At 53.2% G+C, this 27011-nt stretch overlaps 1 protein-coding gene across 1 annotated transcript in view; it reads right to left on the minus strand.

The window, feature by feature from the left end:
• The window catches only part of LOC128815364 (ankyrin repeat and fibronectin type-III domain-containing protein 1-like), a 191087-nt gene that overhangs the window by 68797 nt on the left and 95279 nt on the right, over positions 1–27011 (minus strand). The window contains exon 4 of the mRNA XM_053992058.1: positions 5088–5128. Coding sequence (XP_053848033.1) covers positions 5088–5128 — 41 coding nt within the window. The remainder of the gene's footprint in view (positions 1–5087; positions 5129–27011) is intronic.

Below are 27011 nucleotides of genomic sequence, written 5' to 3' on the forward strand. Positions count from 1 at the left end.
TGCCTTGGCTAGGATTTGGGGTTGGAAGTGAAGACACTGTGCTCATGATCCCTTCTGGAGGGCTACACTCCCCTTCAGCTTCCAACCTGCACCTGCCCGAAGAGCCCCCACCCCACAGACCCCAATGTTTCTCTTTCACCCTCCACAGCTCTGCCGTCCCACTGCCACCAGAGATGTTGGTGATGGTGCTTCATCCTTTCCTACAGCCAAAGCTGGGAGCATTCTCCAAACCTGTGCAGGTGGTTTTGGGACAGTTTCTTCCATCACTGAGTATCCTAATGAGTATCCTTTATGCAGAGGTGGTCTTGGCATTGCTTCTCCTACCCCACAGCTCCCTGGTGTCACTGGCACCATCTCTTTCTCCCCACTTCCCATGTGTGTCCTCCTCCCTCTACTCAGCACTTGGAACCTGAGCTCCCAGCTGAACAATTCTCAGCCACCACAGAAGAAGTCAAACACTGCCTATATGTGTGTGATTATCATCATTACTATAACAATAATGTCTGAGGGAAGGAAGCACTGAAATGAAAACCTGGCTTAGGAACAAATCACGCTTATTATGATTGTCCTTAATGCTTCCAAAATGTAAATACTGATTTCTAGAGCCTTAAAACCACCAATGTTTTATGAGATAATGATTCAGCAAGGAAACACTTTCATCTAAGTGCTGGCATGGCAAGATTGGAGTCTGGGAGATGAAATGTTCTGCTGTAAGGGCCAGGTGACAAAGAATTAGCTGTGGAGACAGCTCCATTTAATGACTTCGAGGCAAAACAAACTGGAGCTGCTGCTTTCTGGGAGGTGGTTTCAAAGGTTCCTAGCGTGTTTGCACATCTGAGGCTGGAGGACAGAGGGCAGGGGCAGCCTTTAATCCGAGATGGAGACAGAGCCACGAGGTGCCTGCCCGAAAGGGCTGTGGGATCCTGCTGCTGCAGGGCGGGCTCCGAGACAGCCGCTCTCTTCTGCACGGCCACCGTCCCAGGGGACGGGAGGAGTGGATCAATGGAGAACACTTTGTCACTACAGCTGTGTCCCTCCTGACACCTCAGAGTGCCTAGCAGATATTCCCTGCTCCCGAGTGACAGCTTCCTGACAGTTGAGCAGCACGAGGGGGATGAGGGCAGCTCCCACTGCAAAGCAGTGACACTTTATTAAGCCCAGGTGTTTCAGTCTGCATTTGCTAGGGGCTTTATGAGTGCCATTACTACCAACATTTCTTTCTGCTTTAAAGAATATGAGTTCCTTACCCTGAAGAGGAAATAGAGACTTCCACCCAGCCCTGCCAGGAGAGTTATTACCTCCTGTCCCAGGAAAGCCTATTCCTTTCTTACAGCATGGTGTCCTTGCCCCTGGCTCCTCATCCAGTGGCTCCTTGCTGCCTTGACAGAGAAGCCAGGGCCCTGTGTTAGAAATTTGGCAGGACCTCTGGAAGCCTGGATATTCTGACAGCATTACAGCTGCCAGTATCAGCACCTTCCAAAAGTGGGGTGGCAAAGGAGTGAGCAGCTCAGGGGCTGGACTGATACCACCCCATGTTTCTTCCCCAATCCCTACGAACTCTGGTCAGAGCAGAATTGCAGCCAGGGCTGCACCAGGGGAGGCATGGGCCCAGACTGCATCAGATGAGAGTTGTTAGGTCAGGATAAACCATTCTGACGTCTGAACACACTGTTTTGGAAACACAGGAAGGCACCTGTGCCTGTTCATGTGGGACGGCTGCAGCAGTCAGTGCAGGTGAGGATACCTGTGCAGATGTTGACTAACAACTGGACTTGTGGCCAGTCCGAACATGCCAGGTTCCTCTCTCAGGTATTTCAGCTACAGGAGCTCTTTATGTGCCAGTACTGGTCCTTCCTTGGTGGTCTCTACCCCTTTCAGTTCTCAGTTGATGCAACTTTACCTAAGGTTAATGCTTCAGCGTTCTGGACTCAGGCTGCATCCCTCCATTTACCATGGAAGAGGGAACATTACCTCCCAGACTAAAAATCAGGAGACCCAGCTCCTGACATGGGCCAGCTCTTACAGGAATATCCATAAGCACCATCACTGAAGCCCTTGCAAGCAGAAGGGCGTCTCCCAGAGCAGGCAGCAGCTCCAACAGCTCCATTCTGGGCACCTCTGACTTTCTATAGCCAAGATCCACCTGCACTACACCTCCCTGTGTGCTTTCCACTGCATCTTGAAGCAATCCAGTGGGAGATCTGTACCTCATGGATGTACTGGGAGGAGGGGAAGGGCCCTCAGAGGCTGATGGGCGAGGGTGGACATGTCTCCATGCCATTGATCAGCATTGGCATGTTCCAGGAGCTCAGGATACACCCGCCTGTTGGCTAAGACAGACTGATGGGAACTGTGAGGTGAGGACACATTTCCATTTCTGAAGGGAAGAGGCAACAAAGGAAGGAAAGGAATCACTCCAGGAGACACAAGAAAATTCAACAGATGGAATATCTGATGTCCATAAAGGAAGATTAGAGAAAGCTGAACACGGCAGGAACGGAGCAGGAGTCACTCCCAGGACAAGCAGTGACAAAACTCACTGCTGAGATTTCTGGCATGTGTGTCTCCTTTTTCTGCTTTCAGGACCAACATCTGCTGTGGGAGAGCCCCAAAGCCTGACACAAGAGCAGGGTGGCTCCAACCCTGCTCCCACAGCTCAGGGCTTTGGTGGCAGGTGAGCCAATGCCTCAGAAGCCAGAAAAGGAAAAGCAGAAGCACAGTCAAGTTTGCTCTGGCACATGGGAGCTGCAGGACCAGCTACACACTGCCAGATTTCTCTCAGCTCACCACCCTCATTGCACAGATGTGTCCAGGAACCACCACAGCTGAGCTCAGCTCTTCCCATGCTCTGGCTGCTCGCCACCGCCTTGCCCAGGGCTCGGGGAACTGTGAATCTGGGCTGTGGAGCTGCTGCAGACAAGCTGAGCTGTCTCAAGTCCTCAGCAGGTCCACTCAACCTCTGGCATTTTCCATCAACCTTTCTCTGCTGAGGAAGACGAGCTCCAGCCCTGCCAGAAACTGAAGGGCTCCACAGAGAGCACCTGGTCCAGCCTTGCAGATGGGTTCCAACAGACACAGTGTGGCATCAGCTAGTGGATCAAAAAGCCAGATGGGATGGGGGCAGTGGCACCAGGCCACATCAGGCCACAAACTTACCCATCACAACCCCAAAACAGGCACTGAGGAGTGTAAATGGGCTGGGCATTAACCTAAGTCACAGTGTTATGACCAGGCACACCACAGCTGCTCGGCCAAACCATGGAGGTCCCGTGGCCTCATGGCAGAGAGAAACAAACTCCCATGAAACATCCTGTATCTACAAGAGCACCAGCACCCCCCACTCTGACCCAGAAGCTCCACATCTTCAGCGAGATGGGAAGCCCATGTTCTCCTATTCAAGGTAGAGAAACATTCCTCATTTCTCAGAGGAGATTAGTTATAAATGCAGCACTACAAATTATTGCTACCAACCTCCAAGACCATAGGAAATCTGAACAGTAAGAGCTCTTTAAAGATTTCCTCCAAATCTCCTACTTCAAGCCTCCCCAAAGCTTCAGCTGGAACTGAGACATGGGAGATGCTTCTATCTGTTTTAAACCTGATTGTCAGACTCCTCACAAACACAGCACTACATTCAGGAGCACCAAAATCTTGGACAGCTGTTGGGAGAGGTCACAAAAACACAATCGCAAGCTCTTTGCCAAATGTGTATTCATGTTGTTGTGGCATCCACAATGACTCCATAACCTCCTGTGATATTCCTCTGATCTCCCAGAAAGCCATGCAGGATTAAGCAGATATTCTGTATTTCCAGAAGTCTTTATCTGCCTGAGGTCTTGGAAAGCTGATGAGCCACACTGCCTTGGGGTGAACAGGCAAAGGAGTTCCCTCAAATCAGACTTTCAGTACAGACCTAGAAACCAGCACCGAGTTTTAATAACTCTTGGTGGCATAAAGAGGAATCAGCAGACAACTGAAGAGCATACACACACCCCACACTTGCTCTCCCAGGACAGACAGTGAGCAGGCAGATCTGTACAACATTCCCTGACACAGCCTGTCACTCCTGGACCTGCTCCCTCTGAGGCCAGCCTGACTCGGACCGAGAATTCTGCCACGCTGCTTGCACTGCTGGGATGTAGCACTGCAGGAATGCTTGGGAAAGCAGCAAAAAGTGAGCAAGATCAGAGGTACAGTGAGCTTTGGAGGAGAAATACTCAACCCAATTCCTTCTGAATTGTCCAAAGCCATGCTCCCCTGACAATCCTGCCCATCAGAGCACTGTCCCACAACTTCAAATCCATCTATGTTTTTTGGTTTGTTTGTTTTTTCAGAAGGAAGGTGATAACCTGAAGACCTTCATTTTCCCAAGCAAAGCAGGAGCAACACAAGGTCCCACAGGCGATGTGCTCAGCAGCACAACACATAATGCAGTGCCAGGGCAGAACCCAACCTCCCAGCAGGGCTTTTAACAGTTTGCCATTATCCAAATGATGATGGGAACAAACCTGTCCATCCATCAAGCACAACCTTCTTACCTGGAAGGTGCCATGCTGTGGCGAGGTTCTGTAACCTATTCACACACCAAGCAGCCAACTGCTTTCTCATGTCCATAGCTCTAAAAGCCCCTTGCCGCCCTCTCCCCCTGCAGCTCAGAGCTGCACCAAGCACAGCGGGTGAAGACAATGGGCACCAGTGTGGATACACAGCTGTGGGAGATGCACTGCGAGATCCGCCCGCTGTGACACGCAGCGAAGTCCTTCAATTCTCCAAGGCAGCTCAGCTGTGCAAACCAGGAGCAGAGGGAGCCAGAGGTGGGAAAGGTCACCAGTGCGCCCCCCTCTCCCAGCTCTGTCCCCCAGGCTCAGTCGAGCTGTCATGGTTCCTTCTGACCTGATGGAAGGATTTGCATATGCCCTGAAGCCAGCATGACTGACAGCCTTTCCACTGTTATCCTCACTTTTGTAATTGCAGCAGCTATTCTTGCACACTGAAATGTCTAATCTTAGCAAGCCATGGAGCTGCTGGGTAATATGGACTAGCCGGGAATTTCCATGCAATTACTCACCACTGCTACTGGCACTTACTTTGGCTGGTAAAAGTCCTTCTTGTCTGCTGACCCCAGGCTCTGCAAGACACAAAAGACAGATGTATTTAATTTTTTAACCCTTTGCCAAGCAAGTATCGCTGATGAGGATGTGTGGGGAAGCACTGAAAGGCAGTGTCTGTCATTTTCCTGCCCGATGGGTCTTAGTGGACTGGCTGGACAGGACAGCTTGGCCCTCCAGCCATAGGCAGTGCCCACAGCACCAAAGATGCAAAAATAGGGAGTTAAACTAGAGGTGAGAGGATGCATTAGATCTGAATTCAATGTACTCAGGCGTGTCTGTATCTTCTGCAGAAATGTGGCACCTTGTGTCAGGAAGGGACTCAAGTCCTGTCAAGTCCAGCCAGCTGGAAAGAGGACAAAGTGCCGGGTTTGGTGAAGGGGCTGAGCCACCACCACTGCAAAGACCCTCTGGCAGGTCAGGGTCTGAGCCCAAGGCCCACAGTTCCTGCCAGGAGCAGTGCCAAGAAAACCACATCAGGCCTCAAGCACATGCAAAACTGGGAAGCAGAGACAGCCCGGATGCTCGCTCAGATTCCTGTCCCTCCAACTCCACCCCCAGCATGACGGAGTATAAGTCTGAGAGCACCACAGATGGGCTGTGCCATGGTCCCCTGTGAGACCCCAGTGAGGCCAAGCCTCCCCATGGGGGCCCTGGGCACTGCACGGACACCACCTGGGGTGCAGGGCCAGGTGTGTGCATGGCACACACAGAGAGTGCGTGTGCAGCTCCTCACACCGTGAGGATGGGGCCGTGTACCTCACACACATCCCAGTCTCTCCCCCAACACACCTTGTCCCAGAGGCACCCACAGCAGGGACTGGCCCCCAGCCCTGCTCTGAGGCCCCAGTGCATGACACGAGCTCCCTGAGCACAGAATAATACCTGCACCGAGGGATGTGCAGGGCAGGCTGTGCCCAACGCAGTGGGATGCTCATGGCAGGTGGCACTGGGACAGATAGACACAGACCCACCAGACTTGGGAGTCACCAAAGCTGTTGTACTGCCACAGCCCTCTCCTCCTGCTCCTCCTCCTCGTCCTGGGGATGATCCTTGTCTGTGCACCTTGTGGGGTGGAGGGCAGGGAGCAGCAGTGCAGGGTGGCCCCACTACCGTCCCTGTCTCCGTGTGTCGTTGCGTGCAGGCTTGCGGGAGCCGCTTGGACTCCAGGGCGGCTGTTGTAGTTTTGCTCTGTGGTTGCCAGGCAATGGTGAGCTCCAGCTCGAAACAGCAGGAGCAGTGGGGCCGAATGCTAATCAGGCCCGCAAGAGCAATCCCAAAGTTTCTCCTTGCCAGCCAAAGCCAAAGAGAGCTCCCACCAAAGCCAGCAGGGAGAGGAGGACCCCAGCTTTTAAGCAGGCAGGGATCCACTGTCACCAAAACATAACCTAAAGGGAGCTCTGGAACCAGCAAGATGGGGATGTGGTTCTGTGGTGGCTGACCCTTTCCATGGCACGGAGATGTTGGTTGGTCACTGGCATGGTGGGGAGGCTGCAGCCACCCCACAGCACAGGGTATGACAGTCTGCGTGTGTGACATCCTGCTGCTCAGCCCAGGGCACACAGAGGTCTGCGGATACAGCTGGGAGCACACAGGAACAGCTTCCATTTGGGGCAAGAAGCTCATTGGGAATGGCTGGAGCTGTGCCAGGGCACGTTTAGGTTGGATATCAGGAAAGGTTCTTCCCCCAGAGGGTGCTGGCACTGCCCAGGCTCCCCAGGGAATGGGCACAGCCCTGAGGCTGCCAGAACTCCAGGAGTGCTTGGACACTGTTCTCAGGCACAGGGTGGGATTGTTGGGGTGTCCTGGGCAGGGCCAGGGGTTGGACTGGATGATCCTTGTGCATCCCTTCCAACTCAGGAGATTTTGTGGTTCTGCGGTTCTAAGATGTCACCTGCCCTGGTGCTGATTGTCAACATGCAAGATCTCTGAGCAGCCCTGCCAGGTGGAGATGGGGACAGGCCCTGCCTGTCCCTGCTGTTCCTCTGACCCCACAGCAGCAAGGAGCTGCACCAAAGCCCCACGAATAAATGGCCAGACACCAAATTGGGCTGATCTAACACTGGCACTACCTGCCCAGATAGGTGGTGGATTCTCCATCCTTGGAGACATCCAAGACCCACTGGGCATGGACCTGGATGTCCAGGATAATCCAGACTAGGTGATCCTGCACTGAGCAGGGGGTTGGGCTGAGAGATCTCCAGGATATCCCCAGGTCTCCAAAACCACTCCATGCATTCCTGAGGCAGCAGAAAAATGAGCACAGCAGTAACTGCTCAGAGTGAGTGATGGGACCTGAGCAATGGGAGCTGCCCTGCAAGCCCAGAGCACACCCAGGAACAGCTCCACTCCTTCCAGCACAGCATTCCCATATGATATTTCCTTACTTCCTTAAACTTACACCCAAAACCCAAAGTGGTACTTCCCAAACTATGGATCAGTTTCAACAAAATTCATGAGCCACGACAAATTCAGTTCTTTCTGCTCTCTGTGCAAGTGGGGATCATGGAGAACTGCTGATATTTAAGGACAAATCACCCACAAACAGTGTTCTCAATGCCATTGAAACAACATCTGGATAACCTGCACCTCACATAGCCAGACCCTCCACTCAGCCACAGCAGAGGTCCACGGGAAAAGCTCCCATCAATGCCATAGCCAGTGGAAAACTAAGATTTTAGATATCTGGGATAAAACAATGAGGAACTAACTTTGCAGAGAGAATAAAAAAAAAAAAAACACCAATAAACTGGGCAGTGATTACAGCAATGATGAGCCAAAATTACTAATTTTAACACTCATGAAGAAAATAGCAAATAAGAAGAAAAGCAGAATTTCAGCAATATGTCCAAGGAATTGGGTCTGGAGAACGACCAGGAGCTTTGAATCAGCTGGTGGTGGTACCACCATCCCAAAGTCTGCCCTTGAGCTATTTCTTTCCACTTTGTGTCTCAGTGTCCCCATATTGCTCAGGCACAGCCCTTTGCCTCCTTACACTCTTTCCAAAAGAGAACAGGACCATGCCCAATAGGCAGATGGAGTTGCACAGGTCAATCCCACCATGCTGCATTTCTCTTTCCTAAGCAAGCACAAAACCAAGGTGGCCATGGATCCAGAGGGCTCTGGGAGAGTGTCCAGGAAAGCACAATAACCACCAGTGAATGGAGCAGAGCTTGCTGGAGGCCTTTCCAAGGGCAGGGACATCACAACATCCTGGTAGGAGCTGAAGCACTGAGAGAGCTCAGAGCCCTGCCTGGGAAGATTCTCCTCATTGGGGGATTGGTGATGGCCTGAAGAGGTTAATGAGGGATCACACAGGGAATGGGGGAGGCTGTGGGCAGGACTGGCCATGGACACTGCCCACTGTAGTGTCACACACAAAGGGACAGTGCCACCAGTGCCACCTCGGTCCCACTGGGTATCGCAGCCTCAGCCACATCCACAGGAGGGGAAGATAAGGGAAGAGTGGCCGAGGGAAGGGTGGGACTAGGCAAGCAGGGTCAGGCAAAGAGAACACACATCTTGGATCTTAGGAAAAATGTCCTGGCACTGGGCTTGAGCAGAGTTTCAACACCTCCAAGCGAGAGGGATAGAGCAAGTTTTACAGCACTCACTAAACAAACCAGTGTAGATGGGACAGGTCCTGACCTTACTGGGAACTGGGACTGAGAGGGGATTTACAGGCTTCTATCAATGCAAATAGACAATGAAAGCTCAAATACCGGCCTGTGGGCATGCTCTGCTCCTGGATGGTCTCCAGGCTTCTGGAGGAGTGACTGCTCATGGCTCCTGCGCATCAAAGCAGAGCTGCGGACAGCAGAGAGGTGCAACTACAGTGTGGCTCAGCTCCCAAAACAATCTGGGAGTCTCACAGACTCCCAGACACCTCCTGCTGCTGTTCAGGGTGCCCCAGCCATCCTGACAGAGGGAGAGAAGTATCACCCAGCTCTGAGTCCCTGTGAGCTCCACGCTGCAACGTGAGTCACCCTCCGGCGGGACCCACTGCTGCTCCTCACTTGCTCACTTCACTGATGACTCAGGGCTGACGAAGCACAGTTTAAGTCCCTTAATTAAATAATTTTTATCAGCTTGTCTTTCTAAAACAAATACCTCAAGCAAGGCTTGCACCCATCTCCACCCTTTCATCCTGAGACACCAAGGCATGGGCAGCACAGAGGCACCTGTGGGGGCAGGAGCAGCCCCTGCTGCCCTGGCACATGGCACTGGGAAGGGTAGCCACCAAAACTTCCCAGAACATGTGCTCCATCCCTCCAGTGCCCCAGTAGGGCCAGGAGAGGAAGGTGGGATACAAGGGTGCTATCCCAGATGATGAGTGCCCCATCCCTGGAAGTCTCCAAGGCCAGGTTGGATGGGACTTGGAGAAACCAGGGATAGTGGAAGGTGCCCATGGCAAGGGGTGGGACAGGATGAGCTTTAAAGTCCTTTCCAACCCAAACTACTCCTTGATTCTATGAATCTGGGCCAACAGGAATGCTTGAATTTGCTCGTTCGATTTCACGTTTCAGGCACTAACTAAATAATTTTGTGAGTTACACAGCGTAGGTAAGACAGCAGCCCAGATTCCCTAGGCCAGCTCATCTCCAAAGCCAGCCCTGCTGGTCCCTAGTCAGAATTAGCACAACATGCTGCAGACAGACATGATGAGTGACTTAAAGGAGTGTGCTGAATTTCAAAATTCAGCCATGCTACGAAGATTACAGACCTGGGGTTGGAAACAAGGATGTTCATGGAGGGGCTAAGACAGAGGTATTGTTTTATTTATTTCTTCCTGCCAGCAGACATCAATCCTGTTGTACTTTTTCCTCCCATAAATGTTGCCAAGCATAATCTTGGCTCATCTTTTTTTCTAGGCAGTGTCCCTGCAAGAACAGAGTTATTAGCAAGGCTGAAGAAGCCTCATGCAATTATTTAGCAACTATACCAAAATAATCCCCAAAGACCAGTGGCTGCTCACAGGTGGCAGCTTTCTAAGTCGCTCCAATAAAATCTGGCTCAGTAACTCCCAGCGTAATCAATGCCCACACAAACAAACCAGAAGAAAACTGAGGGATGACTGAATTTTCCATGCTAGAAGAGGATTCTGCAAAACAAACTCACAAGCCATTGCTGGCTGCAGGCTGTGCTGCCCACGGCCATTGTCACCTGCTCACCTGCCGGGACCTCAGCATCCCTGAGTTGCACTTGGAGCAGGGCTGGACAGATTCCAGGGGGATTTGGGCACAGGCAGGAGGTGCTTGGCCCCCAGGGCAGGGCAGGGCAGGGTTTGGGGACCATGGCTGCACAGCCTGTCCCCCCAGTCCCTCCTGGCTGTCACCCTGGATCCTGGTGGTTCTGCTCCCAGGCACAGCCATTCCCCAGGCTCTGTGTATCTGCAACATGCTGCAGTTATGAGTAATCAGGAGGTGATGCCTGACTGTCGGAAGGGGAATAAAATTCAGAGCCTGGGATATGAGTGGTTGTTCGGGAGGAGGAGGAAGAAGGAGATGGCAGCCCCCACCCCAGCTCATAGCATCCCCTCAAGCAAGGGCTGGAGCAGGGCCAGGCTGGGTACTCCATGGACCCCATCTCCCTCCAACCCTCTGGCAAGGGCTGGCTGAGGAGCCAAAGGGCTCTGGGAATGCTGCCTCCCTTCTGTGGACTCCAGCACCCATCCCACCTGCCACCTGCTCCCAACACTGCACTCCTCAAACAGCCCCAGCACTGCCAGGGCCCCGAGCTAATATAGCCCCAAGCAGCCCCAAAACATCAGCTGAGGCCAGATGAACCCTCAAATCCGAAAACTTGAATTTCAGGCTGGATGAACCAGATTGCTGAGCTGAAAATCACAGAGGTAACTCCTGCCTCCAGTGTGGGTGCCAGCCTGGAGGGAGCTCCAGGCCACCAAGCTGGGGGCAGCCAAGACTCCCAAAGGCCATCCTGGCTGGAGAGCAGATCCTACCTGTGTGCTGAAGTATGGAGCACAAGGAATGGAGACCTGGGGTGTCTTAGTAAAGCGTGGATGACCCAGCAAAATGAATCTGGTGGCAGCGGAAGGGTCAGTGGGGGGCAGGCAGAGCTGCCCAGACGAGAATGGCTGGCTCAAGGGAAGGAGGGAAGAGGACACAACCCCTGGCAATTACAGAAGGGTCTTTGTCAGAGGATGGTATTTTGGCAAGGCCAAAGCACCCATGGGACCACAGGGAGGGGTGTGAGCCCTCAGCCCCAGCCTTTTCCTGCCTTGACTGCAAAGGATCTGAGGAGAGGGTGGCCATGCCCCCCAGACCCGACCCAGCCAGGGAGGATGCCAGTGGCTCTAGCACGTTCATTCTTCCACAGCTACCTCATCCCAGCCAGCTCAGAGCAGGAGCCTGACCTGGCTCTCACACTCACCTGCAGACAGCCCTGACCCCACGCGTGTGCCTAGGGCAGTGATGCACATCCAAGTTGGGCTTTGAGTCCAATAGAAGGTGAAAAACAAGCTGGAAACCAGAGAAAAGGGGGTTTGGACCACTGAGGGAGGAAGGAGAAGAGAAACATGGCTGTGCACACATGGTACACTGAAGCAATCCAGAGAACAGAACCAAGGCCCTGCAACCACCCCCCAGCAGAGCAGCAAAGCCTGCACTCGGGAGCTGGGGAGCTCGTGGTGTCCTCCAGGCACCTGCCCAAGACACAGAGCCAGCAGGGAACAGGGGCTGTGTTTCAGTGTCCCCCTGGTGCCACAGCCTCGCTCAGACACCAACCTGACCCCAGCCCTTCACAATGCCCGGACGTGTGAGCAGGTGAGCACCACCCTGCTCCAGCTCAGCTCAGCAGAGGGTCAGTGGCCATTCTGATTGCTCACCCACCCTCATAGCTGGACCCAGGAGGGGAGGCCTTGGTGTTTTTCTAGGGCCTGAAATACAAACATAAGCCTGGTTCTTTGGAAAATGGGGTGACCAGCAGAAGGTGGTGGGGCACTGCCCAGGCTCCCCAGGGAATGGGCACGGCCCCAAGGCTGCCAGAGCTCCAGGAGGGTTTGGACAATGATCTCAGGGATGTGGATTGTTGAGGGATCTGTGCAGGGACAGGAACTGGACTTAGGTCCAGCTCTTAGGTTCAACTTGGGTCCAATCCCTGTGGGGCCATTCCAGGGTATTCCATGATTCTATGATCTCCACCCAGCCTCTCCCTGAGCCCCAGGGCAGTGATGGCATGGGCTCTCTGGGACAGCAGCCACATCACCAGCCCCTCACTCCAAAGCATGTCTCTGCAGCTCAGCCTGCCCTGCCAGCAGGTTGTACACTCTTCAGGGCCAGGCCAACCAGAACAGTGTCAAATTTCCTAACATCATTAATGCTGTTTCCTCTGCCTTCTCCTCCAGCTCAAAGCTCACCTACAGGTGCACTGCATAGTGGAGCAGGGATCTGTGTTGAAGCAGGAGAAAGGAGCCAGGCCCCGGTTCCACACGCCATGCCAGCATGGCTCCAGGGACCCCCCACCCCTCACCATCTCTGTCCCTCAGCAATTACACCCACAAAACTGGGCTGGCTGAAGCACAGACCCTCACAGTCACTTGGGGTTCCTTGTCAGCTGTGAAGGGAGGGCCAACTCCATCCCAGCCTGCCTTCCTGCGGGAGGAAAAGTGAGTCTGCTCATGAGCATCTGCCAGCACCCTCATTAAACAGGTCCATTTGCACTCCCTCCTTGCCCTCCCACCCCTTGTAGCATCTCTCCAGCCCTGCTTTCCCCAGCTGAGCCTCTTCCCAGCCACATTCCCCGTGCCAAGGGGAGCTCACCCGCAAACAAACCCCTCACAGCTCACACCACGCTTAGGCTGACCCAAGCTTCAAAGCATTTCTTTACTGCGAGCTCATCCAGGAAACTTTGTTTTCTCCACTCCTATTGTACTGCTGCATGCCTGTAGGAATTCATTCATGCACAGACAGCCACGCAGGCACGCACAGGCTCTGTGCTGGAGTCTCCCTGTGGAAGGAGCTCCCGGAGCCCTGCCGGGGCCACCACAGCCAGACCCTGCACTTGCTGCTTCTCCGGATGGAAGAACTTGTCAAATTGCTGGCAAAACCACGGGAGCTTGTAAACCTGCCAGCTCCACAGCACCCAGAGTGACATGCACGCACAGGCTTGGGCACCTTGGCTCCATGCTGTCCTTCAGCCGGCCCTCCGGAGTGGCAGGGAGGGAGCAGGCCGTGCCAGGGGAGCTGCAGTCACGGGGCTGCAGTCACCCATGGCCAGTACCGCCGGTGGGCTGCACACCTCCCTTCTCCACCTTATTTTTCCTTCTTTTTCATGATTAGAGCCTGCAAACTATTACAGCAGCTTGGAGTACATTGGGAAGGAGCTGTGCTTGGGCTTAAGTGTTTGCAGGATCAGGGCTGAGCTGTGGAGCTGAACTCACTGCTATTTATAGCGGGAAGCCCTGAGCACAGCACGTGCTGGAGGGGAGCGTGGCCGGGCCTGTGTTCCTGCTAAAACCTGGTGGGTTTTTTATTTTGCCTCATTTTGGGGATGTCAGCTGTCTGATCTCATAATTGCATTCATGTGCTGCCTGGTATTTACAAATGGTTTTGTTGTTTTTTAATCTTTGGGCACACCAGGTCATAAAATCCCAGATTGGTTTGGGTTGGAAGAGACCTTAAAGCTCATCCTATTCCACCCCCTGCCATGGGCAGGGACACCTTCCAGTAGACCAGATTGCTCCAAGCCCCATCTACCCAGGCCTTGAACACTTCCATCCTCCTACATGTTTATACTGGTTTATAGGTGAAGTTCTATCCTTCATCACTGGTTAAAAAAAATAAAAAAGCAGGAAAAGAAGCTAGATCTGAGTAGTAAGCTCGCAGCTCCCAGAACCTGCAGCTAATTAATCACACCCTGTCCTATCACACCCTGTCCTGCAGCGTGCACTTCACACGCGGCCCTGCGTGCCCGCAGCCTGGCTGGATGTCAGCAGCCTGACAGCATCTCTGCCCGCCAGCCCAGCTAATTATAGCGTGGGGAGCAAACGAGGGTGCCCTCCCTGCCCTCCTCTTCCCTCCCTTCCCCTCCTGTCCCCTCCCTTCCCCTCCCCTCCCCTCCCTGCTGGCTGCTCCCCTGTCGCTGCAGCCTCTGAGGAAGAGGACACAGGGCTGAAGCTCGGGCTGGGGACACCCCTTCCCTGAGGCTCCTAGGGGGACCAGTGAGCAGCACAAGGATGAGAGTCCCCAGGAGACTGTGTCAGGGGATGTCCAAGGGCCCTGACCACCCCCCGCCAGGGGTACCTGGGCAGGGAACAGGCCTGCCACCATACCCCCACCATGACCTGACACCAGTGCAGAGCCAGGCTGCTGGTCCCATGCCATCCCTGCTGTCCTTCCAGCCACCCCACCTCTCCTTGGACAGAGCTCTGCTTCTCCCTTGTCTGTCCCACTGCCTTCATACACCCCCAGCACTGGGTCTGGGGGAACCCCTCCAGTCTGCCTGGAAAACCAAATTCATGGGAATGTCCCTCTCCCCCGGCAGCCTCAGCCCCTTGAGAGGGACAATGCACAGATGTAAGAGGACCACAGTGGGGTGTCCCACCTCCACTGCCTGGGGTTTGCTGCCCCACAGGGGAGCCTTGGCAGCACAGACCCCTCAGCAGGCAGCAATGCTGTCATCTCAGTGAGCAAGACCAGGACCAACAAAGCACAGCACCCTCAGGAAGTGTCCTCTGTCATCAAACAACTCCTGGGGTAACACACGTGGAAAATGGGGAGGATCTGAGCAGAGCAGGGATCCAGGGGACCTGACTGGTCACCCACCACAAGTTATAAACAAGCACAGCACACATGAGACCTGCAGGAACATGAACAGAACCCAGCCCTCACACGAGACACAGAATTCTACAGGGCTGGAATGGGTTGGAAGCGACCTTAAATCTCATCTCATCTCATTCCACCCCCTGCCATGGGGACACCTCTCACTATCCCAGCTTGCTCCAAATCCTGTCCTACCTGGCCTAGAACACTTCCAGGGATCCAGAGGCAACCACGGCTTCTCTGGACAACAACGTCCACCCAGAGTTCAAAACACCATTGGAGAGCAGTTCTCTCATGCTTTTGGCCCTGAAGGTGGCTCCCCAAAGTTACACAACATCTGACTCAATCAGTGTATATGTGAATCCCCACTCCCAGGAATGTGGCTGCCACCACAAAATGACCGTAACCGCTCCTAGCCCTGGAGGAAGAGCAGGGCTGTTTGCAGAATGAGAAGCCTACCACAAAACAAGGATGCTCCTCACAGCTGACTTCTTCATCATGCTCCTCTTCCTCCTCAGCACCCAGCTCTGAGCCCAGTGCACGGGAAGCCTGCTCCTCCTGCACTGCTCATCCCCGGGAAGCTGATGGGGCTGGGCAAGCTGGGTCTTACAGAAGGCTACAATACGCTCCTGGGGTGCTGCCCCAGCTTTATCTCAAGGCAACAGGAGCTAAAATAATTTGGTCAGGACAGGGACAGATGTGACTCAGAGGGAGCACCTGAGCTCCACAATACAGAGCAAATCCACTGCTCAGACACAGCAGGAACCATTTCCCTACCTGGGTAACACTGAAAGGTCTGTTCTGAGCACCCTTTGCCACCATCACTGGCCCAAGTAACTCCTCTAGGCCTAAATATTCACTTTTACTCTCAAGTAAAAAGTGTTTGTTTGTTTTTTAAATAGGGCTTGTAACATATCAACCGACCCATTTCAGAGCAGCAAGCTCTCTGACATTCATATGAAGCTGTGGCTGCCTCATCCCTGGAAGTGCCACGTTGGATGGGGCTTGGAGCAACCTCGGACCATGGAAGGTGTCCCTGCCCATGGCAGGGGGTGGAATGAGATGAGCTTTAAGGTCCCTTCGAGACCGGTCCCTTCCATTCCAAACCACTCCATGATTCTAGGATAATATGCCACAGGTTTTTGGGAGCATCACCAATGTAAGCAGAGAAAAATGTACAATAACTTAATTTTGGTTACAGGTGAAGCTTTAAGAAGAAAGAGCCCCTAGAGCTTTGCACATTTCTCTTGGAACAGCCTTTCCTGAGGGATGGAGGCAATGGTTCAGTCCTGGCCATCTATTTCTCATCCAGACAGGAGGGAAGAAGGAGCCAGGGGATGAGGATACCCCTCCATCCCCACAGAGCACACGGCTTCCCACAGAGCCACCCCATCTGGTAGTAAGACTGAGGTCAGCAGTATGGTGGGGACAATGATGACCTTACTATGTCCCCAAGTCCACCTGCTTAAGTGGAAAGGGACCAGGACAGCCAGTCCCTCACTGCTCCCACAACTGAGCATTTACACAGGCTCCAGCCAGCCAACCACCACCAAATATTTAGGAATCAAGCTCCATAAAGGACGCACAAGACACACTACAGAATAAATTGAGTACATTAGAAAAAGCTCAGAGAGGAAAAATAGATTTTTGGAACGTGTTCTCAATCTCATTAATTGGGAAGACAGCCTTGGAGGGGGAAAAAAATGATTATATCCTCCCCAAACCATTATCCGCTCTTCAGAGTGTATCATATGAAAACAGTTATATAAAAGAATAAATTATATTTGGAATGGCAAGAACCCCAGAATAAAGCTAGGAACTCTGATGTTCCCATATAAAGATAGGAGACAGTTATCTGTTCCAAATTTTCCAGTTTTCTGCTGCGCCAATTCAAATTCACTACATACCAGCATGGCCATATAAAGGGGACTCCACCCATGTGAGCTTGGAAAGAGCAGTAATCCCCCAAACTATCAATTTAATGTATGGGGATAGAAAATGAGGGAAGAATGTACTCCCAGAAGGAGCGCTCTGTTAACGACATGGCACAGGGCTCCAGAACGTGCACACAGGAATATCATTTACAGGGACTTCTGCCTCGTGAGATCCGAGCTGAAATCGAGATTTCTGCACGCAGAGACCATCGATGCTGCAAATTAAATGTCCGTTTCCAGATCCAATGTGAACTTTATTTTTGTTTTATTTTCTACTATTTGCTCAGTGTCACGTTTCTTGGCCAGCACTAGGAAATCATCTCTTCCTTAGGGTTTTTTTAATTAGTCTTCAGCCCGGAGTCTCCTGAACAGCAGAGGAGTGAGGATGCCTCAGGCCAGGGCTAGCACCAGGCAGAGTGCTCTCAGCCTGACCCCTGTCGAGGTGCTCCATCCCCAGCCTGGGATGTGGGTGCTGACCACAGCACCCAAACATGCAGGAACCCCTACATGGGCAGCCTCAAGCTTCCCCTTATCCTGCACTGGCTCTGAGGTATATAAAAATCCCCCTTTTTCCTGGATTTCTGCAGATGCAACACTGGGAATGCTGTTAGCATGGGCACATGGCACTGGTGTGGGCTGGGGCACAGCAGCAAGGGGCCAGTGACACAAACATGGGAGGCAGGATATGACCCTGAATCTGGCTACACACTCCCGAGCCCCCAGGAATGTGTTGTCATGTTTGAAACCGCAAAACAAGCTGGTTCCTCACCTGAACTACACAAACAATACACAAAGTGCAGGTGGTATCTTTCCAAGTTTTCTTTCCTGTTTGGAATTCCTGTGCAGAAGACCCAGCTCCATATTCCTCCCACCAGACCTGTGGAGCCACTGCTCACAGCAGGAGGTGAGCAGATAGGAAGGATGGCTAGGAGATGGAAATGTGGGCCACGAGATGAAAATGAGGGCTACAGCCCATCTTTCATGAGTTTTTAAACCAGTCAAGGGCCAGGCACAGAGACCCTTTGTCACTGGTCTGAAGCTCCCAGGTCCCCCTCCCTGGAAGTGTTCACGGCCAGGTTGTTCAGGGCTTGGGAAAGTGTCCCTGCCCATGGCAGGGGGTTGGTACAACATAAGCTTTAAGTTTCCTTCCAACCCAAACCATTCCATGATCATATGAAGAAGCAGCCTGAAGAAGAAATTATTTTCTCCAGCTGTACCAATCTAATAAAAATCCTTATAAAATAAAACAAAAAAATAAAACCTAAAAAATAAGAACCTTCTAGAAAGCACCTCTTCTCATGCCCTGAGACCCTGATGAGGACCAGCATCTCCACGTCTGAGCTCCCCCTGCACCATCGGCACTGCGCGGTGCTGGCGCCAGAGCCGGCAGCGCCCTGGGAAGGAGCCGGCAGCCAACAGTGAGCCCTGTCCAAGTCATCAGGATGGATATGCAGATAAACCAGGTCAGAGAAGTGTTTCCATCCTGGCCAGACAGTGACTAAGAGACGGCATTAATTTGTTACTCAGCCCAAGTTTAACTTTTCAAACCAAGAAGAGCCAAATGGTCGTTCCAAGTGAAAAAATACTGCAGGATGCATTCCTTTGCCCTGTCCCAGGAATACCCAGGGATTCATGATTTCAAGATGGAGTTGACAGCTCTTTCATATATCACTAAGAATAACAAACCAACCTTTCTGTTTTTCTTTTCATTCCCCAAATGCTATTTACTGGTCACAAGAAGCCACACGTCATGTTCACATAGCGCTCTGGGAAGGTGGGGCTGGACGAGCTCCACATGCTCTTAGTGCAGCACATCAAACCACCACAGACAACACAAAGCTGTTTTATTGGCACTCCTGCTGTCAGCACAGAGAATAAAGTGTGTATGAGGGAGCATCCACCTTCCACCCCTTTCTGGACTCAATGTGAAAGCTCCTGGGAGCTTTACCAAGGATGTGAGACTGAGAACACAACTGACAAACCCTTTGGAACTTGAAAGCCCTTCTAAATTTATTCAGAATTTGATAACCTGCTACAGCACTTGTGTCTGTTGCATTGCCTGGTTCAGACAGTCCCCACATCACAGCAGGTACAGGGCAGCACCTCCGTGCCAGGGTGCAGGGAGAGACCCGCGTGCCCAAGTGAAGGGACAGCGACCAGGTGCCTCACTGCAGGGCCCAGTGACCCCAACACCACACAGAGGGATGGCTATCACCAGAACCGATCACATAACAACTTTTTTTTTTTTTAATTTTTGCCTTTTAGGGCCTCCAGAAAATGGTGTTTTCAATGACTGGGCTCAGAGACTCATCCAACATCATGCCAAGATGACGGTAATTGTGCCCAGGGAGAGGCATCCCAGCCCCACTGGTGCCCTCCTGTTCCTGGGCTGAAGCTGCAGGGCGTGAGGCACCACAGGGTCCCTGGGATGCCTCACACCACTACAAAGTATTTGTTCCTGCAGGCAGAGGAGATTTGATGCTATCAGCCTGGCCAAGTGCAGCACAGCAGACCTCTAAACAAACACTGCCACAGCACTTACTTCCAACTGCGTCCGCAGATGGAGCAGAAGGGATGCCCCTGACATGATACAACCTCAGTAAATCCTGCCAGAGAGCTCAGACCATGTCATATCCACATCTTATTTTATAAAACCACGTACTGTCTCACAGTAGGTAAGGTCAGAGCTGTGCAGAGCTTTCAGCCGCAGCAACCCTCTCCTGAAAAATTCCCAACCAGCTCTGCCAAGGGGCCATGACACACAGATCCAAATCCACCTCCTTGGGGCCACCCAGCACAAGAGCTGGTACCACATACTGCTGCCCGGCCCCTTTGGAACCCAAACAGTCCCTTCTCCTCCACCACTCAGGACCTGAGAACCATTTTTAGTCCATAGCCAAACAAGCCTAAGGAATGCCTGTGGGACAGTGGCATGCTGGGAGAGTCCACAGAGGCCCAGCCCCACAAAGCACCTCGGTGGCAGCATGCTGTCACTTGAGGGACAGCACAGTGACAGTTCTCACTCCCCCTGGACACAGAAACCAGGAGACAGGACCCACCTGGTCTCCAGTAAAACCCCAGGCAGCTCCAGCTGAGTTGGAGGGCAGCCCAGCCCAGCATCCCCGGGCAAGGCAACGCGCACGGACGGAGCACTCTTACACTGAGGCAGGGCATCCTCCTGCGGCAGCAGAGGCGAGCTGGAAGGGCTGTGCTGAAATGCAGCAGCCACTCGGGAGGCAGGTGACACATCCTGCGTGCGAAAGGCACATCTCCAACCGGCTGGGGCGTTCAGGGCTGGGCAGGGCTCCTGTTCTTCCCTGTGCCACCCACAGCCCTTCCTTGTGGCACCTACTCTTGGTCCCACCCTGCAGCTCCTGCCGTGTCCTCATGCTCACCCCATCCCACCGGCTCCTGCCCAGCTCCAGCTCAGAGGGCATGGGAACCCTCCAAAACTGGGGTAAGGATTGGGTCAAACCCACACCCCACTGAGCCATGGCTCAGAGCCACGGCAGCTCAGGGCTGGCTGCTGCAATGCCACTGGAGAGGTCCCTCCTCTGATGTGTCCCTCATCAGGCACAGCCCCTCCTCTGGCACATCCTCCCACACACAGGGGTCTGGGCAGAGCTCACCTCTGCACTCCACAGGGCAGCAGTCCTCCAGGATGCTTGCTGAGCCCATCTGGCCTTCCCCGCAGACAGAAACACAAAATTCTCTATGAACCTCATGAAAAGAACAACTGCCTTGAATGCATTTTAGCTTTTTCCCAGTAAATCTCTTTGGTACCCCCTAGTCTGATGTGAAATCACTCACCATCTCTATAGTACTCAGAGCTGCACAGAGGTCCCTGCTTCTTCCCTATCTCGTTTTCTTGTCTCTCTATCTCTGTTTCTTCGTTCTCGTCTTCTTCTTCTGTCTTCTCTCCTTGTCTTCCTCCTCTCCCTCCTGGGTGGCCAGGTTCTCCCTGCTGGGAGGGCAGCAGCCTATTCCAAGATTCCTATCCGGCCGCCCACAGCCTCTCCCAACAATTACAGGCCTCTGCAGCTGTCCCAGGTAAGCAGCAATGACAGACCTCGAGGCAACTTCATGGAAATGTCTGTTCAGAGGCAGGGTTCCCTGTCCCTGCCAACTCCTGCCTGGAAAGGAGCATCCTGCACACCCTGGTAGCGTGACGATCCCAAACAACTGGATGGAGGGAAACGAAATGACACCAATCTGTCCCTAGAAAACAAGGGTATAAGATTTCCTAGGGTCCCTGCATCCTTCCAGTAGCCCCATCCCCAGTCCCATGGCTTCTTCCCAGCACAGACAGGTCTGTGGGGTTGGAGTGCCCACCCCAAAAGCTTGCACAAGCCCAGCATTTGCAAAGACAAAGTGATCCTTTAATGCCACATCCACATCCAAAGGTTACTGGTGAAAACCCACAGGACAAGCTTTGGTGGCCACACTCGAAATGTGGGTGCTGGGGCACTGGGCAGTGCAGGGCAGGGCCCTGGGCAGTGGCTGCAGAAGCCTCAACCCCCGAGCTCAGGGTGCAGCTGCTCCCTAAAAAGGCACAGCCAGGCAGTGGGGCACAGATGTGACGGGCTGTGGCTCTCACCAAACATTCACTTCATCTCTGACTTCCTGGGTGTGATCATAATGAAAGCTCAGAACCCCCATCCAAAGGGCAAAGCTGGGAATTCCCAGCTGCAGCAGACACCAAGCCCACGCTGCTGACACTAGGTACAGCAAACTTACAGCTCCTCTCACCACAAACCCCTCCATACCCTACAAGCAACAAATGACATTGTTCCTCCTGTTCCATCCCTCAGGAGCCACTGAAGGCATCATTTCCCTTGCCTTATCCCCATGTGACTCCCAGCCCTGCCCAGCAGCACCGGCCCTGCCACATTTAACACTCAGCACATACTCACCCCAGCTTCCCTGTGCTTTGGAAACAGCAGCCTCTGACACCAGGAGGGGTTTGTTCCCTCAACAGGGTCCCATGTTTCCCACTCCCACAGTCTGTCCATAAAAGCCCTCACACTTCCCTGCTAAGCAGCACAACCAGGACCGTCAGTCCTGTCCATCCACTGCCCAGAGGCAGCAGCACTGCAAGGAGCTCCCCGGTCACTTCCTGCTGGTCTGCTTGTGTATTTTAGGGGCATGTGGCAGATGGGCACAGCAGGGAGGATGCAGGAGCCCCTGGTCCAGCACGAGCTTGTGACAAGTGAGCAGCACCCAAATCTTGCTGACCACAGGTGTAGAAAGCGACTTAGAAATAAATATGAGCATAGATCTTTGGGAAGGGTGAGGAGGAAAAAGGCTGAGGAAGAACTGGCTGAACTGGGATAAAGAAACTCTTGCATCCAGATCCCATTTCTCCCCAGAAAGAGTCAAAACTTTAACAGGAGTTTGTGTTAAAGCCTCTGATCTTCACTGGGGTTTCACCCCTGGGTTCCACATGTTCACACAGCCAGAGACAGCCAATGCCCAAATTCAACTTTAATCCAAATAACATTAAAAAGATACTCCAGGGATTAAGTGACTTGACAAGCTCCAGGCACACCCAGGGACAGAAAAGTAAGGGTGTGTGTCACAATAGGGCTGTGATCATATGGCCCTCCTGGCACTCACCCCATGTGCCTCAGTTTACCCAGTCATTATGGGCAGGTGTGGCACTGCCCAGCTCCTGCAGGGCAGGAGGTGGTCAGGTGCATATCACAGAATCATGGAATCATGGAATGGTTTGGGTTGGAAGGAACATTAAAACCCATCTCATCCCACCCCTCCTATCCTCCCATCCATCCCACACCTTCCACCATCCCAGGCTGCTCCAAGCCCTGTCCAACCTGGCCTTGGGCACTTCCAGGAATCCAGGGGCAGCCACAGGCTCTGTGGGTACCCCATGCCAGGGCCTCAGCACCCTCCCAGGGAACAATTCCTTCCCAATATCCCATCTAATCCTACTCTCTCTCAGTTCAAAGCCATTCCCCTGTGTCCTATCACTACATGCCCTTGCAAATACAAATACATATAAATATATAAATACATAAATATGTAATTATATATATATATATATATATATATATATATATACACTCCTGCCCACACATATTATATACATCTTTGTATTTTAAGTTTAATAGTGCTGTTCCCAGGACTGCTCCCATGGGAAGCACAGCCCCATACTGCTTTGGCTGGGGGTCGGGATGAATAAGCAAGAGGAGAGAGGAAAGCCACGGCCCTGGGGGGTCTGCCTGCAATCAGGCAGCATTTCAGCAGTGGTGAGGGAAGAAATTAAAGAAATAAATCGTATTTTGTTCGTGCTTAGTGAACACTCACTAGAGAGTCATGATGAAACCACACATATGCTTTTCCAGGCAGGAGACAGCAGTGCTTGGAATCAGGGCTGGTCCCAGGGTGGCACAGAGATGTGGGTTCTCACAGCAGGAACAGGATGGATGCTGGCAGGGAAGGAGGTGTCGGAGCACAGGGAGCTCTGGCTGGGGATGTGGGGTGAAGAATGGATTTGCTATGCCTGAAAAGCTGGGCTGAGGTGGGATGCTGGGAGAGGAGCTGAGGCAGGAGAGGGGAGGTGCAGCCTGAGTCCTGCAGCTGGCACAAAAGGGGCAGCAGAAAACCCCCTCCACAGGACAGACCCTGCCCAATGCCACCATGGCACTGCTGGGGCTGGGGATCACCTGCTCCCCTACCTGCCCCCAGACCTTGGGAATGAGCTGGCCAGAAGCACGCCAACACCTTGGGATTCCCAGCAGCAGCAGAGAGGGCATGGTGCCTGCTACAACTGGGAGAGCCAGTTTCGGGGCAAAACAGCCATTTTTGAAGAGGAGGGGAGAAAAGAAAATAATTTTAAAAAGAAAAAAAAAAAAAAGAAAAGGGAAAGACAAAACCACTGTGTAAGAGATTAAGGGAATGGGGGAAGAAAAGTTTAAAAGAAATCTCTGGGGAATTGTGGAGAAGAAGAAAGAGCATAGACACGCCAGGCGAGCTGGAGTGAGAGCCAGGGAGCAGGAAGCGCCTAACTAGGATGGAGACAGAGATACTACAGAACCCTGGTGACGTCATGCCGGAGTCGCAGCGGTTTCCAAAACAACTCAAACTCCAGCGCCCAGAGAGGGAGTGAGGAGTGCAGAAGAAATGGAAACGAGATGGGGCTCGGCGCTCAGGGGGAGCTGGAACAGGAGCTGGAGGCGTCTGCGGAGCTGAGCCTGCTCCCAGCTCCCCGTCGGTTTGCTCTGGCGGGACGGGCTCTGGGGAGCCGGCAACCACGGAGACAGAGGTTATTGTAGAGCCAGGCAACATCAGAAAGGAAATTCCTGAGGGTGTTTTCCTAATTGACACGTACAATGAAGTTACAGTCCCCCAAAGCCCCTTGCTGTAAGAAGGTAAATGCTGGATGCTCCCAGAAGCAGAGCCAAGGAGTGAGCAACAGCAGAGCCGGCGACCCAGAGGAAATAAATCTGCACTAAATGGGAACCACACACAGAGAGTTGTCCTGATGGCAGCAGGCGGCTCTGCCCCAGCCTGTTCGGATTAGACGGTTTTATGGTTGTGCTGGCCTTGGGGAGCCTGGCCAAGGCGGCTGGGTCGGCTCAGGGCTCTGTGAGGAGGGGTGGAGAACAAAGTGAGACGGCAGAGTGAACCCCCAGGGTCAGGCTGCACTACCCTTTGTCCAGGGCTTGCAATGTGGGGTTGCCCCCGATGTCCCCAGCCCACCCCACAGCTGCTAGGTGAGTCTGGCAGCCCCAGAACCCATCCTATGGATGAGGAAGGGTGGCACAACAACCATGGTGACTTTTCCTGTCTCCCAGCCTCAGGTGTGTTTCTGCCAGAGGGTACAGGAATTCCCGCAGGTTCTCCACTGCCAACCTAGCCAGAGCCAAGCCCAAGGCAGCACCTGGGTGCTCCCACACCTTTGCTCTCACAGCTTCACCTCCTGCCAGGCTGGAGTTCTCATAGGCTGTGCTGCTTGATAATTGGCACAGCCGTAACTGAGCTGTCCTGGGGCCGGCGCTGATGCTGGAGGTCTGGTATCCTGCAGCAATCCAGGCCTGGATCCTGCTGGGACACAAGAATCCCATTCTGTAACACTGCTGCACATGTGATGAACCTGCTTGGTCTCAGAACTGTCCTATTGTCCTTGGCTTCTGCCAAGGGATGCAGCACGCAGGGAACACTGCCAAACACACTGGTCAGGAGCATGGGCGCCAGGGCACACTGGCAGGCTGGTGGAGAGGTCCAGGGTGGGAAAAGGACCCAAGAGGGGTGAGCAGGGCACAGTCACCTCTCTGCCTCCAAACCTGTGACAAGCAGCAGGAAGGCACAGGCTGCACAAAGCAGGTTTGGCCATGAGCCCACCTTGCAAACCACCCAGGGAAATCCATGGGAAGGCAGCGAGACCCCCGAGCTGGCGAGACAGGCAATTGTTAGGATGGAACTGCCAAGAGATGTCCTCGGTGGCGGCACATCCACGTCCCCTCTGCACACACTGGATGGCTCAGAGCCGGCAGCACAGGGAGCAGGCTGGCCACAGCAACAGCCCCTGCCTGTCACCCTCCCCTAGGCCCCTTCCCGGCTCCCTGGTTAAATCCCACCACGGCTGCTTTCCTGCCCGGGGGCGAGGAGAGCCTGACTCACACACTAGCAGAGATTAATAAGCGAGCAGAGGAGCCGGGCTCATCCTCTGAGGCGGCAGCTGAATCACCAGGCTCCGGCTGCCTCGCGCATTGTTCCAGCGCTGAGTCAGTGCTGCTGCGCAGGGAACAACGGCAGCCAGCAAAACTTGTGGCCTGTGAAATGCAGTAGCACAGAGAAATCAAAAAAGAAGTGTTGCTGTAAGCAAGCTAATAGGGCTACCCACGGAGTCCCAGAAAAGCAGTGCTCTGGGCTCCAGCCTCCCCTCCACAAATCCAAACCCCCAGCCTCTCACAGGGGCACTGCGCTTGGCATCAGCAGCTTTCTTTCTGCTTAAAAGCTACCACCTCTGAATTTATCACTTTTATGTTCAACCTTACCTGGATGCTGTGGTCTGGTCGTTCCTCCCACCCCAGCTGGGCTGCACGTGCGCTGCACACAGATAGCCCGAGCCCTTCCCATCCCTGGAAGTGTCCAGGGCCAGGATGGATGGGACTTGGAGCATCCTGGGATGCTCCAAGGAAGTGGAAGGTGTCCCTGCCCATGGCAGGGGGGTGGAATGAGATGAGCTTTAAGGTCTTCCCAACCCAAACCTATGCTATTCCCACAGCTCCAAAATTCACAGTCCTGGTCTATCACTTCCTCCAAAAGTACAAGATGGGATTTTGAAGGATGAGGGAAACATTAACTCCTGGAGAAAGTGCAGTCTCAGAGCAAGTGACAACCACCCTTCTCAAACTCTCCTGATCATCCCTAGCTGCCAGGGTTCTCCATCTCTCCCAGGTATGGCAAAAGTCCCACTCCAGTCAGGTGTGCCAGTCCCCTTTTGCAACCCCAGAACAGCTCCTGACATGCAGCAGTGTGAACAGCCACCACTTCCTGGGCCTTGTAAAATAAATCATATTTCACCTCAAAATGAAGCAAAATTCTCCTGCATTCAACATCCTGCTTCCTGAGGTTGGGAGGGAGTGTCTCAAATCCTTTTAGGGTCCTTGTCTACCCACAAGCCACACACTTGGCAATCTGGAAAGTACTTTGCTGATACACAGGATGCAAAAACTTGGAGAACCAAGGGACTAGAACCTGGATTCATGGAGCAGAGAGACAGGAATCAGCTTGAGAAACAGGGTCAGCTGCTGGTCTGCCCTTAAACACAGCCCTGAATTACAAACATCACTGTGCCCTAAGTGCCTCCTTCTGATCATATCACCCCCAGACAAGCCTCAACCTCCCCTGACACCAGCTAATGACTGGGCTTTGAAGGTGCTGCATGGCAGCAAGTTCTGCAGGTTAATGGGAACACGTGGCAGCACTGCATCTCCTTCCTTCCTTCCTTCCAGCCTAGTGTAATGTCCTGCCCTAGAGAAAGACCAAGTGCCCAAAGGACACACCAGGAGTCACAGTGTCATCCCACAGCCACCAACCCCCCAGTACAGCTCTGGGAGCCTCTGCATCCCGGATGGATGGTCCCAGCCCTGAGTGCTGCCAGCAGCCCCTCCACCCCCCATGCCCCACTCTGGGCTGACTGCAGTGGTACTGGTGCTGGGCAGGTC

Source organism: Vidua macroura, chromosome 16, assembly GCF_024509145.1.
Source record: "Vidua macroura isolate BioBank_ID:100142 chromosome 16, ASM2450914v1, whole genome shotgun sequence".
In the NCBI taxonomy this organism is placed as follows: domain Eukaryota; kingdom Metazoa; phylum Chordata; class Aves; order Passeriformes; family Viduidae; genus Vidua; species Vidua macroura.